At 49.6% G+C, this 18,706-nt stretch overlaps 2 protein-coding genes across 3 annotated transcripts; both read left to right on the top strand.

Annotated features, from left to right (window-relative positions):
* Window positions 1-764: 764 nt before the first annotated feature.
* Window positions 765-5,177, top strand: crybb3 (crystallin, beta B3). The gene is made up of 5 exons (XM_088936157.1): window positions 765-893; window positions 1,469-1,587; window positions 3,370-3,502; window positions 4,038-4,180; window positions 4,859-5,177. The coding sequence occupies exons 1-5, from the start codon at window positions 819-821 to the stop codon at window positions 5,058-5,060; spliced, it is 672 nt and encodes a 223-aa protein (XP_088792283.1). The 5' UTR covers window positions 765-818; the 3' UTR covers window positions 5,061-5,177.
* A 3,966-nt stretch (window positions 5,178-9,143) lies between these two features.
* On the top strand, window positions 9,144-12,734 carry crybb2 (crystallin, beta B2). Of its 2 annotated transcripts, none has more exons than XM_088936159.1 (5): window positions 9,144-9,197; window positions 9,866-9,984; window positions 10,113-10,245; window positions 10,341-10,483; window positions 12,566-12,734. In XM_088936159.1, exons 1-5 carry the CDS (start codon window positions 9,144-9,146, stop codon window positions 12,732-12,734), a joined length of 618 nt encoding a protein of 205 aa, XP_088792285.1. The 2 variants fall into 2 exon arrangements, with proteins under 2 accessions (XP_088792285.1, XP_088792284.1); XM_088936158.1 differs by having other exon boundaries at window positions 9,144-9,206.
* Window positions 12,735-18,706: the final 5,972 nt, after the last annotated feature.

Below are 18,706 nucleotides of genomic sequence, written 5' to 3'. Positions count from 1 at the left end.
GCACACGGACCCATTCTGGGGGCGTCCTGCTCCCCTGTGACTGGGGAGCCTGCTGAGATGCTCTCTCAGCGAGTGGGCAGTGTGGCCTGTGTCCCCAGCGTGCTTGTGTCGTGCAGTCAGCAGGAAGCTGAGTGGAGGGAACAGGGTGGTGTGAAAGCAGGCCTGTCCTGTACACCTGCCCTCCGCTCGAGTGCCGGCCTGTTAGCTTGGCAGTTTGTCAGGTGTCCCCGACAGATCTTCGCTGGCGAGCTCCCCAGGGTCCTGCCGGCACAGAGATGAGCAGAATGAAGTGTGAAGTAGAACTAGATCTGGGCGCAAGACTGAACAGCTCTGAAAACAGCTAAACCCTCAAGAGCAGAAGCCTCCTCTTTTTTAGTTTTAGGCAGAAGCTCTGAAACACACTTCAGGCTATCAGTTCTGGGAGACAACCCTGGAATGTTTTGGGGAAGTCGGCCAGAGCTCTTTGACCAAAGGGGGCTGAGATTCGGACCATGGGCCAGACACTGGCAGGGAGGCCTGTACTGCTGTTGGGGAGGGTCATACTTGCCCGTGCTGTCCTGAGAAGGGGCTGATTCTCTGCTCAGAGGCCAGTATCTCAGCAGGACTGTGGAGTGTGAAGAGTCTGGCAGGTGGTTTACAGATCTTTCAGACTGCCTTCCAGCAGAGGGCGCTCTAGCCCACACCCTACACAGACACCTGCACCACCCCCTTTCCTAGACACTCGACAGAACACAGGTCTGGAAAGGAGAGAGAACGGGGGACCCCCACCCCCCAGGCTGTGTGTGACTGCTGTCCTACTGTTCCTGCCCCAGGTGAGGATGTCAGAGCAGCAGAGCGCCCCGGAGCAGCAGGCTGCTGAGAAGAGCCAGGGTGGCACTGGCGGCACCTACAAGGTGAGTCTGGAGTGACTGTCTGTGTGGAGTCTGCATGTTCTACCCTGTCTGTGTAGGTCGGCTACCAAACACCACACAGTTAGTTTGGCGCCATTGAATTGTCCTTGTGTGTCCTGGGATGGGCTGGTGTCCAGTCTGACCTGTGTGTGTGTGTCTGTCTGTCTGTTCTGGGCAGGTGTCCAGTCTGACCTGTGTGTCTATGTCCTTGGATGGACTGGTTTCCAGTCTGACCTGTGTGTGTGTCCTGGGCTGGGCAGGTGTCCAGTCTGACCTGTGTGTGTGTGTGTCCTGGGCTGGGCAGGTGTCCAGTATGAGCTGTTACTGGAAGTGGATGTCTGGATGTGCTGTATATACAGTACTGTCCTGTACAGCACTGTGTAATTAGATAAGTAGGGAGCTGCGTCAGCATGCGTAGGCTGCAAATAAACGAGTTAAAGGTTTATTCCCTGCTTAAAAGAGAAGAAAGGAAACACAACGTTTTGGCTTTGGAGCCTTCTTCAGGGGTGAGAGGAACTGATTAATTATACATCATATTTCATCTTTCCTTCTTCCTCTCTTCTTCACTTTCTTTCCAGGTGGTGCTGTTTGAACTGGAGAATTTCCAGGGCCGGAAAGCAGAGCTCACAGCAGAGTGTAAGGATCTGGGGAAGCTTGGGTTCGAGAAGGTGGGCTCTGTGCTGGTGGAGTCTGGCCCGTGAGTATGTCTGTGAGCATACCTGTCTATCTGACTGTCTGCCAATTAGGTGCCATTTAACGCATTTAAAGGTGGTTCCACTGTTGTCCACCAGAGGGCAATATATTCAATTCAATTTCAACTCAACTCAAGCTGCTTTATTGGCATGACTGATGGGTACAATCAGTGTTGCCAAAGCAAGAAAAAATAATAAAATTAACACGAAACAAAATAAAAGTAAAATAAAATCTATGGACATATTACAGACATTTACAACAAAGACATATCATAACATATTTACATATACTGTAAACATACTGAGCATTAATTATTGGGAGACAGACTCACTGTTCCTCAGGCTGCGACAGGAGATCACATACTGGGCTGCCTCCTGAGTTCCCTCCTCTATACTGTACCCCTCCTCAGGTTCCTCAGGTTGGTAAGGGTATCGTTGTCTCCTCTCTCCATGTCTCCCTGTCAATTATTATTGAGAGACAGGCTCACTGTTCCTCAGGCTGTGACAGGAGATCACACACTGCATTATTATTATGGAAAGACAGGCTCACTGTTCCTGAGGCTGTGACAGGAGATCACACACTGTATTATTATTATTGAGAGACAGGCTTACTGTCTGTTTCTCAGGCTGCGACAGGAGATTACACACTGGGCTGGCAATTCAACTGCGTTCCCTCCTCCCTCTCCCAGTAGGATTGGGACCCGTTGTGATTCTGGCAGGTGTGGGAACTCTGGGATTAGATTTAGGGAAGAATATTTGTCTAATCCCAGAATATCTGTCACAGTGCAGTGCACTTCTGTCTCTATTTCTCCCTGCTGGCAGTGGGAGTACAGCCTGTCCTTTCTGGGCAGCCAGGTCTGCCTGTGTCGCCCAGTTTCTATGGCCAGGCTGTGGTCACTGAGCCTGTACTTCGTCAGGGTCTATTTCTTTTGCTGTTTCTTATCTTGGTCAAATATTCGGCTGGTGTGTATTGTCTGTTTAGGGTTCTGTAGCATTCCAGTTTACGTTGTGTTTGTGTGTGTGTGTCCAAGTGTGTGAGATATTGCTGTTTGATCTGTGCTGTGATGTGGTTGAGTCTGAGTTGTGGTGCTCTAGCAGTGCTGTCCTGATGCTGGTTAGTGTCGGTGTGGCTCAGGTCAGTGAGCCTCAGGACCAGCTGGCTCAGGGGGCTCTGTTTTTGGCTCAGCTCTTGGCTCAGCAGGGCTTTTTGGCCGTAGGAATTTTGGTCGCTGTTTTTTAGGTGTAGCCAATACTTTAATACTCTTTTCTGTAAAACCATAACTCTGGTCTTGTCCAGATTGACTGTCAGCGCCCAGGTCTGACAGTACTGCTCCAGCAGTGCCAGGTTCTGCTGTAGCCCCTGTTCTGTGGGTGACAGCAGGACCAGGTCATCTGCATAGAGCAGGAACTTGATTTCTGTGTTGTGTAGTGTGAGACCAGGAGCTGCAGACTATTCCAACGTTCCTGCTAATTCATTGATATAGATATTGAACAGTGTTGAGCTCAGGCTGCAGCCCTGTCTCACCCCACGGCCTTGGGTGAAGAATTTGGTCCTTTTGTTTCCAATTTTCACTGCACATTTGCTCTCTGAATACATTGATTTGATCGTGATCATTGAAGTGTTGTACACTTTACCCACTATGCCACTTTGTGTTATGCTTCAGTGCACTGTGAATGTGCTGTAATGCTCAGTGTGCTGAAGGTCTCTCTCAAGCTCAGTGTTTTGTGCTGGGGCCATGTGTAATTTACCCCTTCTTTGCCACTCCCTGTGCCCCTCTCCCCCTCAGCTGGCTGGGCTTTGAGCGGCAGGGCTGCGCAGGCGAGCAGTTCATCCTGGAGAAGGGAGAGTATCCTCGCTGGGACACCTGGTCCAACAGCCAGGCCAGCTATAGCATCATGTCCCTTTGCCCACTCCAAGTTGTGAGTCCCGCCCCGCAGACAGACAGACACACAGGTAGAGACAGACAGACACACACACAGACACACAGGTAGAGACAGACAGGTACACACACAGACACACAGGTAGAGACAGACAGGTACACACAGAGACACACTCAGGTAGAGATAAACACACAGAGACACACATAGGTACAGACAGACACACACAGGCAGAGATATACACTAACAGATGCACACAGGTACAGACAGGCAGGTGCATAGAGACACACACACACGTAGAGACACACACACAGGTAGAGATACACACACAGACACACACAGGTAGAGATACACACACAGACAGACACACACAGGTAGAGATACATACACAGACAGACACACACAGGTAGAGATACACACACAGACACACAGGTAGAGATACACACACAGGTAGAGACACACAGACATACAGACACACACAGGTAGAGATACACACAGACACACACAGGTAAAGACAGGCAGGCGTGTAGAACAGGCAGTGAGTATTGAAGGATGCATGTGGGTGTCTCTCCGCCAGGACAGCGCAGAGCACAAGCTCCTCCTGTTCGAGAACGCTGGCTTCGCTGGGCGCAAGATGGAGATTGTGGACGATGACGTGCCCAGCCTGTGGGCGCACGGGTTCCAGGACCGCGTCGCCAGTGTGAAGGCACTCAATGGAACGTAAGGCCCACCCCACTGTACCCCCTGAGTCACCTGTCCGTCTGTCTCCATCCTGCTGCACCTCATCCTGTACCCCTGCTTATGAACCCTGTTCTCCCTTTGGGACCTCCCCAACTACACTGTACCTCACTGTACCCCTCTGCACTGTACTCCCCTGTACCCCACTGTAACCCTTTGTGCTGTACTCCACTGTACCCCCCCTGTACCCCTCTACACTGTACTCCCCTTTACCCCACTGTACCCCTCTACATTGCACTCCCTGTACTCCACTGTACCCCTCTACGCTGTACCCCACTGTACCCCACTGTACCTCTACACTGTACTCTCCTGTGCCCCACTGTACCTCTCTGCACTGCACTCCCTGTACCCTACTACCCCTCTGCACTGCACTCCCTGTACCCCACTGTACCCCTCTACACTGTACTCCCCTGTACCCCACTGTACCTCTCTACACTGCACTCCCTGTGTACCCTTCTATACTGTACCCCTCTATACTGCACTCCCTGTACCCCACAGTCTGGGTGAGTGTTGTGTTGGCCCCTTGACACTCGATGCTGCAGTGTCTTCGCTGGTCTCTCACTCTGCTCTCATGCTGTCTGACTGACCTCTTCGACTTCTGTCTTCTTTGATATCTACAAGGCCAAATAGGAGGTCTAATGAACCTTTTCATTCCTGCAGGTGGGTGGCCTACATGTACCCGGGCTACAGGGGGCGCCAGTTCGTATTCCAGCATGGTGAATACAAGCACTGGAACGATTGGGAGGCCGCGCTGCCGCAGATCCAGTCTGTGCGCCGTGTGCGTGACATGCAGTGGCACAAGAAGGGCTGCTTCACCCTGCCCGCCATGCCCGCCCCCCCCACGGCCCCCAGCAGCAGCTGAAGGAGACCAGAGCCCACCTCCCACGCCAGTCTCACCCCCACCCCCCTCCCTCGCTGCGCCAAGAAACGGCGCATGCACAGGTGACTGTGTGCGAGTGAGACAAACTGGCAATAAAGATACTCTTAACCCAGCATATGCCTCATGCCTGAGTTCATTCCAGCCGCCACATATATGTCTGGCCCTGCTCTGGCCTCCGAGTAAGGGGATACATTGTACAATCAACACAGCAACTATCTTTCAGCAAACACTGTGATTTACCGAGATTTCACTGGATACCGCTGCACTTAACTGTGATTTCACTGTGCCCCACTATAATCTCACTGGATTCCACTCGACTTTCCTGTGAATTCACTGTGCTTCACCATAAACTCACTGGATTTCACTGTGCCATACTGGGATTTCACTATGATTTCACTGTTGTTTCACTGTGATTTCACTGTTCCTCACCTACTGTGATGAAAGAGGGGCCATACTCCTTCAATTTTATAATTTATTTGACCAACCAAACAATAATCAGTTGAATTAATTAATTAAGCCATTAATAATAAAGGCCTTGGGGTTGGAGGAGAGCAGTGCTGTGCTTCTGAGAATGTTTCCTGCAGAGCAGAGGACAGCCACCCCAGCGGGATGCACCGTGAGGGCCGTCAACAGGGTCGAGGCCTAGCAGTCCTGCAGAGGTTCGAGCCTCCCCAGGGCTGTGTTCCCGGTGTGAAGTGGAGGGCGGAGGTCAGGGGTCAGAGGTCAAGGGTGTGTCTCACAGCTGGTTTAAGACAGAATCTTGCTGCCCTGCAGTGGCCCTTGCCCCACTCCTCCCCCCTGTGTGTCCACTGCTGGCTTTGTACTGTGAGCTCCTACCTGACCTCATAATTACCACGCCCTCTCTTGAGAGGACTTCCAGGACTTCCACACACTTCCACCACAGAGCCTTCACCCCGCCAGGCTCCCCCAGGGGAGCACTTCACTTTCGCTACTTGTCCTGGGACCCCCAAAGGACACCTCTAAAAGAGACACACTCTGTGATTCCTTTGTGACTTTAGCAGACGTACAGTGGTTGAAACCCTTCTGAAGGCAGGATATTAGTAGGACCAGGTCTTCCAGAATCACTGGACAACCTCCTCTGGTCAAACCTCAGGAGTAGCGTCAGGGTCAGGATCAGGGCTGGACCAGTCACTTCCAGGAGCTCAGTCGGACGGGACTGGGCAGTGCTGCGCCGGTCAGCTGTTCACACCGGTCAGACTGTGCAGGAGAGAACGGAAGCTGCGTTGTGTGCTGAAGTGTACGTAGACCAGTAGACCATTAGATGGCGGTCTCTCATCTTTTCACAGTATAAATTCCAAACCAATGACAGGATCAGACATCAACCTGTCTGTACATCTCCTACCTGAAGACATCATTTCTAGGCTTGATTTCTCCAAGAGAGAAACTGAGACTTGAGAGATTCCCTTTGTCTCCACTTAACAGGGACTTACTGGCCTGACTGATGAGATACAGTACCAATGAAGCACTAACAGTTAGCAGAACACCATTCATACATTCACGACAAAACATTGTTATTAGGCTTTAACAACATAAAACATTAATTCCAGACAGGCTCACTGTCTGTTCCTCAGGCTGTGACAGGAGATCACACACTGTATTATTATTATTGAGAGACAGGCTCACTGTCTGTTCCTCAGGCTGTGACAGGAGATCACACACTGTATTATTATTATTGAGAGACAGGCTCACTGTCTGTTCCTCAGGCTGGGACAGGAGATTGCACACTGTTTTATTATTGAGAGACAGGCTCACTATCTGTTCCTCAGGCTGGGACAGGAGATCGCACACTGTTTTATTATTGAGAGACAGGCTCACTGTTCCTCAGGCTGGGACAGGAGATCACACCCTGTATTATTATTATTATTAGATACAGGTTCGCTGTCTGTTCCTCAGGTTGGGACAGGAGATCACACACTGTTTTATTATTGAGAGACAGGCTCACTGTTCCTCAGGCTGTGACAGGAGATCACACTCTGTATTATTATTTTTATTATTGAGAGACATGCTCCCTGTCTATTCCTCAGGCTGTGACAGGAGATCACACACTGTATTATTATTATTGAGAGACAGGCTTACTGTCTGTTCCTCAGGCTGCGACAGGAGATTACACACTGGGCTGACAATTTAACTTGCGTTCCCTCCTCCCTCTCCCAATAGGATTGGGAGCTGTTGTGAATCTGGCAGGTGTGGGAACACTGGGATTAGATTTGTCAATTTGGGGAAGAATGTTTGTCTAATCCCAGAACATTTGTCACAGGTAGTGCATCTTTGTCTCTGTTTCTCCCTGCTGGTAGTGGGAGCACAGCCTGTGCTCTCTGGGCAGCCAGGTCTGCCTGTGTCGTCCAGTTTCTATGACCAGGCTGTGGTCACTGAGCCTGTACTTCGTCAGGGTCTGTTTCTTTTTGCTAAAAATTTGGCTAGTCTGTATTGTCTGTTTAGGGTTCTGTAGCATTCCAGTTTATGTTGTGTTTGTGTGTGTGTCCCAGTGTGTGAGATATTGCTGTTTGATCTGGGCTGTGCTTAAATCTGAGTTGTGGTGCTCTAGCAGTGCTGTCCTGATGCTGGTTAGTGTCGGTGTGGCTCAGGTCAGTGAGCCTCAGGACCAGCTGGCTCAGGGGGCTCTTTGTTGGACTCAGCTCTTGGCTCAGCAGGGCCTTGGGGTGGCAGGAATTTTGGTCACTGTTTTTTAGATGTGGCCAATCCTCTTCCCTCTCACCCCCTTCTCTATCCCCTCCCCATCGCCCTGCTGCCTCTGGTGCCAGTGCAGTGTGCTGTGCCCAGCGAGCCCTTTGTTCCTGGGTGCTGGCTGCGCTCTTGGCATGCCTCGGGCTGAATCATCCAAACATACAACAAAGCACAGCCCTGGCTGTCCTGCTGAGGACAGACAATGCTCCCCCAGGTCATCTGACCACCAGGCCCATTGAGTTTTAATCTGCCTCAATCCGGGTGTGACGGTGGGGGCAGTCAGGTAGGGAGGTTTCTGGCACAGCTCTCCTGCCCAGGGGTATAAAGGGGCTGTGTTCACTGTCCGCACTGCACTGGCTCACTCAAGTACTGGTAAGGGTATCGCTGTCTCCTCTCTCCATGTCTCCCTGTCTCCTGTCTATCCTTTCTGTGTATCCTCTCTCCCTGTCTCCTCTCTCCCTGACTTCTGCCTCCTCCCTGCCTGTTTTCTGTCTCCCCGACTCACTGTCTCCTGTCTCCTCTCACCCTGTCTCCTGTCTTCCTGTACCACTGTCTCCTGTCTCTTTCTCTGTGTCTCCTCTCTCCCTTGCTCTTGTCTCATATCTTCTGCTTACTGTAGTCTCGTTGCTTCTCAATCAGTTGATTTGTTAGGTGTACAGTAGATACTCTCCAGGTGTCAGTGTGTACAGTATATAGAATCCAGGTGTCAGTGTGTACAATAGATACACTCCAGGTGTGCAGTGTGTACAGTATATAGAATCCAGGTGTCAGTGTGTACAGTAGATACACTCCAGGTGTGCAGTGTGTCCAGTATATAGAATCCAGGTGTCAGTGTGTACAGTAGATGCTCTCCAGGTGTGCAGTGTGTACAGTATATAGAATCCAGGTGTCAGTGGGTACAGTAGATACTCTCCAGGTGTACAGTGTGTACAGTATATAGAATCCAGGTGTCAGTGTGTACAGTAGGTGCTCTCCAGGTGTGCAGTGTGTACAGTAGATACTCTCCAGGTGTACAGTGTGTACAGTATATAGAATCCAGGTGTCAGTGTGTACAGTAGGTGCTCTCCAGGTGTGCAGTGTGTACACTAGATACACTCCAGGTGTCAGTGTATACAGTAAATAGAATCCAGGTGTCAGTGTGTACAGTAGATACTTTCCAGGTTTCACTGTGTACAGTAAATAGAATCCAGGTGTCAGTGTGTACAGTAGATACTTTCCAGGTTTCACTGTGTACAGTAAATAGAATCCAGGTGTCAGTGTGTACAGTAGATACTTTCCAGGTGCCAGTGTGTACAGTAGATGATCTCTAGGTTTATTTCTCTCTGCTCACAGACATCACAGCTCCACATCACTGTAACCATGGCTACAGACCACCAGACTCCAGCATCCAAACAGCAACAGCCTGGCAGCACTGCCTTCAAGGTGAGCAGGGGTCAGTGTGGGCCGCAGGCTGCCCCAAGGCCATGTGGAGTCCACTCTGCAGTGTCCCTGGGCCTGAGAAAGGCAGTCCTCTGTGTGGAGCTGCCGTCTCAGGCAGGGGGTGTCATCTGCACAATGAGAAGAAACGATTCTCAGGCACCAGGGTGCCCCTGAGCCCCTGTCAGGCCTTTGTGAGGCTCTGAGTCTCTTTAGTCTGAAGGGAGTGTCCCACACTGACAGGCTGAAGGAATGGAGTCTCTTTAGTCTGAAGGGAGTGTCAGTGTCAAACACTGACAGGCTGGAGGAAGTGAATCTCTTCATTCTTGATGGAGACCTGAGCCAAATCTTCAAAGGCAGCAACAAAGTCAACCTAGTGAACTTCTTCCGAATAAACAGTGAAACATGAGCCAGAGGGCACCAGTGTAAATGACATGAAAGTGCATTTAAATCTGAGAACAGGAGCCACATCTTTACACAAAGGATTGTGGGAGTCTTGAACAAGTTACCTCCAATAACCTGGCTTCATTAAAGAGTGACATGGATGTGATCATAGGACTATTGAGATAGACAGACAGACTTCCCCTCTTGCTTGTACGTGTTTTTCTGCCCATTTGGTCAGGATGAGTCACAGTTTGTCTCTTTGCCTCTGTCCTCTTTCCCAGCTCGTCATCTTTGAGCAGGAGAACTTCCAGGGCCGCTGCCACGAGCTGACCGGCCCGTGCCCCAGCCTGAGGGAGGGAGGAGTGGAGAAAGTGGGGTCCATCCTTGTTCAGTCTGGACCGTGAGTGGGGGAAGGGGGAGGGACTGGCAGCTAAGGGGAGAGGGGGACCTGTTCCCTGTTCCCCTCTATCTCCCTCAGAGTATGAATGTGCATTAAGCTGCTCCTCTCCACTCTGTCTCTCTTCCCAGCTGGGTGGGCTATGAGCAGCCCAATTGCAAGGGGGAGCAGTTTGTGTTTGAGAAGGGGGAGTATCCTCGCTGGGACTCCTGGACCAACAGTCGCCGTAGCGACAGCATCGCAGCATTCCGGCCCATCAAAGTGGTACGCCGCCGCGTGCCTCTGTTTGCTGCTGCTCGGTCTGCCGCCATGCTTGTCTCTCCTCACTGCTTCCCTCTTTCCCTGCCTCCCCTTCTCAGGACAGCCAGGAGCACAAGATCGTTCTGTACGAGAACCCCAACTTCTCTGGGAAGAAAATCGAAATTGTAGATGACGACGTTCCCAGCTTCCATGCCCATGGATACCAAGAGAAGGTCTCCTCTGTCCGAGTGCAGAGCGGAACGTGAGTCTCAAACAAGCAGATGCACAAACACACAGAGAATCACAGAGACACAGAGACACAGAGACACAGACACAAAGAGACACAAAGACACATGGAGACACACAGACACACAGACACACAGACGCACAGAGACACACAGACACACAGAGACACAGACGCACAGACGCACAGACACACAGACACACAGAGACACACAGACACACAGAGACACAGAAATACAGACACAATGAGACACAGACGCACAGACACACAGAGACCACAGACGTATAGACACCACAGTTACACAGAGACACAGACACAGAGACACACAGAGACATAGACACACACAGACACACACACAGAGACACAGACACACAGAGACACAGAGACACAGAGACACAGAGACACAGACACAGACACACAGAGACTACCCACACACAGAGACACACAAGGACACACAGAGACACACAGAGACAGAGACACACAGACACACAGAGAGGCAGAAATACCCACACACAGAGACACACAAGGACACACAGAGACACACAGAGACACACTGACACACAGACACAAAGACACAGAGAGACAGAGACACAGAGACCACAGACATACAGAGACACAGAGACACATAGAGATACAGACACACAGAGACACACAGAGACACACACACACAGAGACACATAGACATACAGAGACCACAGACACATGGAGACACAGAGACACACAGACACACAGAGATACAAACAGAGACACACAGAGACATACAGAGACCACAGACACACAGATACACAGACACACAGATACACACAGACACCTGCAGACAAAATCTGTAGATTTTATTTTACTTTTATTTTTTGTTTTGTTTTGTGTTAATTTTATTATTTTTATTTGCTTTGGCAACATTGATTGTATCCATCGGTCATGCTAACAAAGCACCTTGAATTGAATTGAAATTGACACACAGAGACACAGACACACAGAGACATAGACATATAGAGACACAGACACACAGAGACACACAGACACACAGACACACAGAGACACAGAGGCACACACAGAGACACACAGAGACCACAGAGACAGACACACAGAGACAGAGACACACAGACACACAGAGACACAAAGACACACAGAGACACAGACATACAGAGACCACAGACACATGGACACGGAGACACACACACGGAGACACACAGAGACTACAGACACACAGAGACACGGAGTCACTTAGAGATACAAACACACAGAGACGCACAGACATACAGAGACACACAAACACAGACACACACTCACGCAGTCACACAGAGGCACAGGCACAGAGAGAGAGACCAGAGACTCACAGAGAGAAAAAGAGAAGACAGACAAACAGAAACAGTCACAACCTGATGTTTTGGAAAATCTGGGTTCAATTCTATTGCAAATACAATATCTATTACAAATACAAATAACTTTATTCTAGCCAGCAGCTATATCACTCTGCAACTCACAGCTGGCTCAGCAGTGTGAGCTTGGTCAGTACCTGGATGGGAGACTCCTGGGAAAACACTAAGGTTGCTGCTGGAAGAGGTGTTAGTGGGGCCAGCAGGGGGCGCTCACCCTGCGGTCCATGTGGGTCCTAATGCCCCAGTCTAGTGACGGGGACACTATACTGTAAACAGGCGCCGTCCTTTGGATGAGACGTAAAACCGAGGTCCTGATTCTCTGTGGTCATTAAAAATCCCAGGTTTTTCTCGAAAAGAGTTGGGGTGTAACCCTTGCGTCCTGGCCAGATTTCCCCCTGGCCTTTACCTGTCATGGTCTCCTAATAATCCCCGTCTCTGAACTGGTGTGTGGTGAGCATTCTGACGCACTCTGGCTGCCGTCACATCATCCAGGTGGGGCTGCACACTGGTGGTGGTGGAGGGGATCCCCATTACCTGTAAAGTGCTTTGAGTGGAGTGTCCAGAAAAGCACTATATAAGTGTGAGGATATTATTTAGTACCAACTAAGTCAGGGTAACTGAGTCTAGTCCAGTCCTGCACAGTAAAACACACCAGACCAGCGTTCTGAGATTTCAGTCCTTGACTTTCTGTTGTTCCCTCTTGTTTCCTGTCTGTGCGCAGCTGGGTGGGGTACCAGTACCCTGGCTATAGGGGCTACCAGTACCTGTTTGAGAAAGGGGAGTACAAGGACAGTGCGGAGTTTGGGGCCCAGCACCCCCAGATCCAATCCGTCAGACGCATTCGCGACATGCAGTGGCACCAGAGGGGGGCCTTCCACACCACTAACTGAGTCCTCTGACCTCTGACCTCTGACCCTGGCCTGACCCCTGGCCCTTGCCTCCACCCAAATGAGTGTCCATTCAAATTCAACTGCTAAAACGAACCAATAAAATGTTTGAGCTTCACCATCATGCCAGCCTGTGTTCACTGTGTTCACTGTGTTCCTGTTGTCCTTATCTCTGTTCTCGGTGTTTCTGTCCAGGACAGATCCACCCTCTCTGCTCCCTCTTCCCTTGTCCCCTGCCCCGCGGTCAGGCATTCTGTCAATGACCTACTGTCAGATTTATTAAACACAACAGCTTATGTTCATTTACAGGTTGTAACTCCACTGCTGCTACTGCAGCCGCTACTGGATATAACATTAATTGTAGCCACAGCTGCTCAGTATGTCCATAAACTTTTTTCTCAAATGGCTCTCAAATTCACTGAACGGAGGAGTTTGTGTGTGACTGAATCCGACCACCAGAGGGCAGCTTGCGGCCAGGAGTGCGGCGGAGCCCTTCAGCACTCAGCTGCTCAACATCACGAGCAGTTTTGTACTGCAGCAGTTCCATAAAACACAGTGCGGCTGTGTGTGCTGCTGTACTGCCTTGCCTGTTTTGTGCAGGCGGCACCAGGCTTTGTACCCGCTCCGGGGTCTGGTGAGCCTGTCTGGCCCCTGGGAGGGCCGGGCTGTCAGGAGCCTCCAGGATGTGGCTCTGGCTTGTCTGGCTGTCCAGGAAAGTGCTCAGGCACAGCAGAGGGACATGCAGATGCAGTCGCTGCTGTGCTTCTGGGCTCTCCCTCCTGCAGGCACCCGGGTGCAGGCAGAGGTGCAGTGCTGTCGCTGGGAGGGCAGGAGGCGCTGTGGAGCAGCACGATTCACACCGTGAGCACAGGAGAGAGGAAGCACACCTGCCAGACTGAGCCTGCAGCACTGAATCATGAGGGCTCTGATAGGAGCTGTCAGTCACTCACCTCCCACACTCACACACACTCTCACTCACCTCTCACACACACTCTCACCCACCACTCACACACACTCTCACTCACACACACTGACGTACACATCTCACCCACAACTCACACACACTCTCACTCACACACACTTATGTACACATCTCACTCACCTCTCACACACACTCTCACTCACACACACTGACGTACACACTCTCACTCACCTCTCACACACACTCTCACTCACACACACTTATGTACACATCTCACTCACCTCTCACACACACTCTCACTCACACACACTGACGTACACACTCTCACTCACCTCTCACACACACTCTCACCCACCACTCACACACACTACTCTCACACACCTCTCACACACACTCTCACCCACCACTCACATACACTCTCACTCACACACACTTATGTACACATCTCACTCACCTCTCACACACACTCTCACTCACACACACTTATGTACACATCTCACTCACCTCTCACACACACTCTCACTCACACACACTCTCACCCACCACTCACACACACTACTCTCACACACACTCTCACTCACCTCTCACACACACTCTCACTCACACACACTGACGTACACACTCTCACCCACCTCTCACACACACTCTCACCCACCACTCACACACACTCTCACTCACCTCTCACACACACTCTCACTCACACACACTGACGTACACACTCTCACTCACCTCTCACACACACTCTCACCCACCACTCACACACACTCTCACTCACCCTTCACACACACACTCACACACTACTTTCACACACACACACTCTCACTCACCTCTCACACACACTCTCACCCACCACTCACACACACTCTCACTCACCCTTCACACACACACTGTCACACACTACTCTCATTCACACACACTGTCGAACACACTCTCACTCACCTCCCACACTCACACACACTACTCTCACACACACTCTAGCTCACCTCCCACACACTACTCTCACTCACACACACTGACGTACACACTCTCACTCAACTCTCACACACACTCCCACTCACCACTCACACACACTCTCACTCACCTCTCACACACATTCATACACTCCCACTCACACACACTACTCTCACACACACTCTAGCTCATCTCTTACACACTACTCTCACTCACAAACACTGTCACAAACACTCTCACTCACCTCTCACACAATTACAATTACAACAAATACAATTCAAGGTGCTTTATTAGCATGACCGATGGGTACAATCAGTGTTGTGAAAGCAAGAAAAAATAATAAAATTAACACGAAACAAAATAAAAGTAAAATAAAATCTACAGACATTTACAACAAAGACATATCATAAATTATTTACAAATACTGTAAACATATTGAGCATTATTGGGAGACAGGCTCACTGTTCCTCAGGCTGTGACAGGAGATCACATACTGGGCTGCCAGTTCAACTGAGTTCTCTCCTCCCTCTCCCGGTAGGATTGGGACCCGTTGTGATTCTGGCAGGTGTGGTAACTCTGTGATTACACTTCTGAATTTAGGGAAGAATGTTTGTCTAATCCCAGAATATCTGTCACAGTGCAGTAGGAAGTGCACCTCTGTCTCTATTTTTCCCCACTGGCAGTGGGAGCACAGCCTGTCCTCTCTGGGCAGCCAGGTCTGCCTTTGTCGCCCAGTTTCTATGGCCATGCTATGGTCACTGAGCCTGTACTTCGACAGGGTCTGTTTCTTTTTGCTGTTTCTTATCTTGGTTAAATATTCTTCTAGTGTGTATTGTCTGTTTAGGGTTCTGTAGCTTTTGAGTTTATGTTGTGTTTGTGTGTGTGTGTCCAAGTGTGTGAGATATTGCTGTTTGATCTGTGCTGTGATGTGGTTGAGTCTGAGTTGTGGTGCTCTAGCAGTGCTGTCCTGAGACTGGCTGGTGTCGGTGTGGCTCAGGTCAGTGAGCCTCAGGACCAGCTGGCTCAGGGGGCTCTGTTTTTGGCTCAGCTCTTGGCTCAGCAGGGCTTTGTGGTGGTAGGAATGTTGGTCGCTGTTTTTTAGGTGTAGCCAATACTTTAATACTCTTTTCTGTATGTTTATCAATAGTGGGTACTGGCCTAATTCGGCCCTGCACCCGTTGTTAGGTGTTTTTCTCTGCACACGGAGGATGTTTCTACAGATCTCCATGTGCAGAGTTTCTGTGGGGTTTTGGCTCATTGAGTGTCTGGTCTATGAGGGGACCTCACACTTCACTGCCATATAGGACAATGGGTTGGATTACAATATTTGGAGCCAGATTCTTGTTGGTGGGTTGATGTTGAAGAGCCTCCTTCTTATTGCGTAGAAAGCCCTGAGTGGCTTCTCCCTCAGTGCCTTCACTGCCAGGTCAAAACTCCCAGATGAGCTGATGGTGAGCCTGAGATATGTGTAGCTGGATGTGTGGTTGAGTGTGAATTTGTACCTGTTTCCCTGAGGTCTGGCTTTCTTCTGGAAAACCATAACTCTGGTCTTGTCCAGATTGACTGTCAGCGCCCAGGTCTGACAGTACTGCTCCAGCAGTGCCAGGTTCTGCTGCAGCCCCTGTTCTGTGGGCGACAGCAGGACCAGGTCATCTGCATAGAGCAGGAACTTGATTTCTGTGTCGTGTAGTGTGAGACCAGGAGCTGCAGACTGTTCCAACATTCCTCCTAATTCGTTGATATAGATATTGAACAGTGTTGGACTCAGGCTGCAGCCCTGTCTCACCCCATGGCCTTGGGTGAAGAATTTGGTCCTTTTGTTTCCAATCAATTTTCACTGCACATTTGCTCTCTGAATACATTGATTTAATTATGTTGTACACTTTGCCCCTGTGCCACTTTGGAGTAGTTTATAAAACAATCTTTCATGCCAAATCGAGTCAAAAGCTTTTTTGAAATCGACAAAGCAGGCCAAAATTTTTCCTTTGTCTTTTTGGTGGACGTGTTTGGCTTCTTACCAGTTCACCGCACATCTGATCACATTTACACCCTACACACACTGATAGACAATCTGACTCTTGCTCAGGACATTGTGTTCGGTAAGGAAGGCCAGTATTCGTGTATTCAGGATACTGCAGAATACCTTCCCCAGGTTACTGTTCACACAGATGCCCCGGTAGTGGGACTTGGGATCAAGTCTATCTCTTATAGATGGGCGTGATCAGTCCTTGGTTCCAGGCCTCGGGGAAACATCCGGCTGTCATGATGAGATTGAGGAGTTTGAGCAGGGCTTGTTGTAACTTTGGGCTGATGTGTCTCAGCATCTCATTGTTGACTCCATCTTGGCCACAGGCTTTGCGTGGTCTGAGGGCCTGGAGTTTGTCCAGTAGCTCCTGCTCAGTGATTTTCAAAGTATGTTTGCCAGATTGTTCCATTTTGGATGGCCAATTCTTCTGGTTTTGATTTATTTAAATTGTTCCACTTCTCCCATTAACAGTTCTGATTTAGTGACTCCTCAATTACTACAAGTTGTTTGTTTATGTATGTGTTTCTTTTCTTTTACAGCGTGTGTTTGTAAAGTTTTACAGTATCACAGTAGCTGAGGCGCAGATCTGTGTTGTGTGGTTGTCTGTGTTTTTCATTTGAGACTTTTCATTTCTGATGTTTTTTATGGATAGTGCACTCCATATCAAACCACTTTTCTTTTGCTTTTGTTTTTTTGGTAGTTTTTTGATTTAGTTGTTTTTAGCTTAGATTTTGATTTTGATGTGAAATAGGTGATTTAGTTTTTGTGTGGCCAAGTTTATGCCTAATTTGTTGGTTTGATACAGAGTGTTTAGGAATGTGTCCAACAGTGTCTGAATTTCTTCATCGCCCAGTGCAGTTTGGTATCTGTCTAGGATGTCTCTGTCCCATTTGTACGCCTGGTTGAGGTCATACAGCAGGCTGGGCTGTGTCAGTGTATCTCTGTGCTGGTGTGCACTCTTTCCTGCCTGAGAGCTGCTCACAGTTCACACATAATGTCACGGACGTCCAAAGGGACTAACCGTGGGGAGCAGGAGAGCGGAAAAAGACCCATATGCGTAGCGGCGAGACGGGAAAAAGGCCCGGGCTCATAGTGCAAAGAGTTCAGGAATGCCGTATAGAAACCTATGCCCTCAGGGAGCGGACGTGGGGCGCCCTGGTGCTAGGCGGGTCTCAGGACATCCGAACGTCAATGCTGAGCGAGGATAGAGTGCAAGCCCCGGAAATATATAGCCCAAGGGAAGGAGAGGGACCGGAAGGACAGCAGACCGGAAACCAGGGACAGGACAGAGAAGGAGCGCCCTCTGGCTGCAGAGGGCGTGACACATAACTGGCGCACTCTGGCTGCTGTTGCATCATCCAGGGGGGGCTTCACACTGATGGAAGGGAATCCCCAGTACCTGTAAACAGCTGTCAGTGTGGAGTCCAGCAAAGTGCAATATAAGTGTAACCAATTATTATTATTACATTCATAAACTCTCACACACACAGTTAAATACTCACACTCATACACTTACATACTCACACTCTCTCCACGCTGTTCTCAAACAAACACTCACACAATATTATTATTATTATTACAGAAAACCAGAATTAGAAGAGTGAAGGTTGTGAGGTGGGGAGTAGGGTGATAGTAGCTCAGACAGGTATTGAGGTGCCAAGCCATGCAGAGCATTATAGGTGAGCAGGAGGATTTTGAAGTTGACACGAAACTTGACAGGAATCCAGTGCAAGGACTCCAGGATAGGAGTAATATGATCACTTGCACTAGACCTGGTCAGGATTCTGGCTGCCGAATTTTGGACATCCTGGAGTTTGTTCAATGTGGATTTAGAAACCCCAGCAAGTAGAGCATTACAGTAGTCAAATCGGGAGAAGACAAATGTGTTGGTCAGCTTTTCAGCCACAGTTAGTGATAACATAGGCCATAGTCTAGTGATATTTCTGAGGTGAAAGAAAGATGTTTTGACAATATGCAGCACATGTGGGTTGAATGTCATGCCTGAAACATGTATCACCCCCAACGTTTTTCAGTTTCGACTGAAGTTCAGAATGAGAATAGAAAGAGAACCAGAAT

This window comes from Atractosteus spatula, chromosome 17, assembly GCF_055471065.1.
Source record: "Atractosteus spatula isolate fAtrSpa1 chromosome 17, fAtrSpa1.hap1, whole genome shotgun sequence".
NCBI classification, from domain to species: Eukaryota; Metazoa; Chordata; class Actinopteri; order Semionotiformes; family Lepisosteidae; genus Atractosteus; species Atractosteus spatula.
The sequence above is the reverse complement of the archived record's forward strand: the minus strand, read 5'-3'. Positions and strand labels throughout refer to the sequence as shown.

Excerpts from the sequence above, each read along its gene's own strand:
- crybb3 (XM_088936157.1), top strand. The coding sequence starts at position 819 with ATGTCAGAGCAGCAGAGCGCCCCGGAGCAGCAGGCTGCTGAGAAGAGC. Across the intron at positions 1,588-3,369 it reads GTGCTGGTGGAGTCTGGCCC|CTGGCTGGGCTTTGAGCGGC; the intron begins GTGAGTATGTCT and ends TCTCCCCCTCAG. Across the intron at positions 4,181-4,858 it reads GTGAAGGCACTCAATGGAAC|GTGGGTGGCCTACATGTACC; the intron begins GTAAGGCCCACC and ends TCATTCCTGCAG.
- crybb2 (XM_088936158.1), top strand. The coding sequence starts at position 9,144 with ATGGCTACAGACCACCAGACTCCAGCATCCAAACAGCAACAGCCTGGC. Across the intron at positions 9,985-10,112 it reads ATCCTTGTTCAGTCTGGACC|CTGGGTGGGCTATGAGCAGC; the intron begins GTGAGTGGGGGA and ends CTCTCTTCCCAG. Across the intron at positions 10,484-12,565 it reads GTCCGAGTGCAGAGCGGAAC|CTGGGTGGGGTACCAGTACC; the intron begins GTGAGTCTCAAA and ends GTCTGTGCGCAG.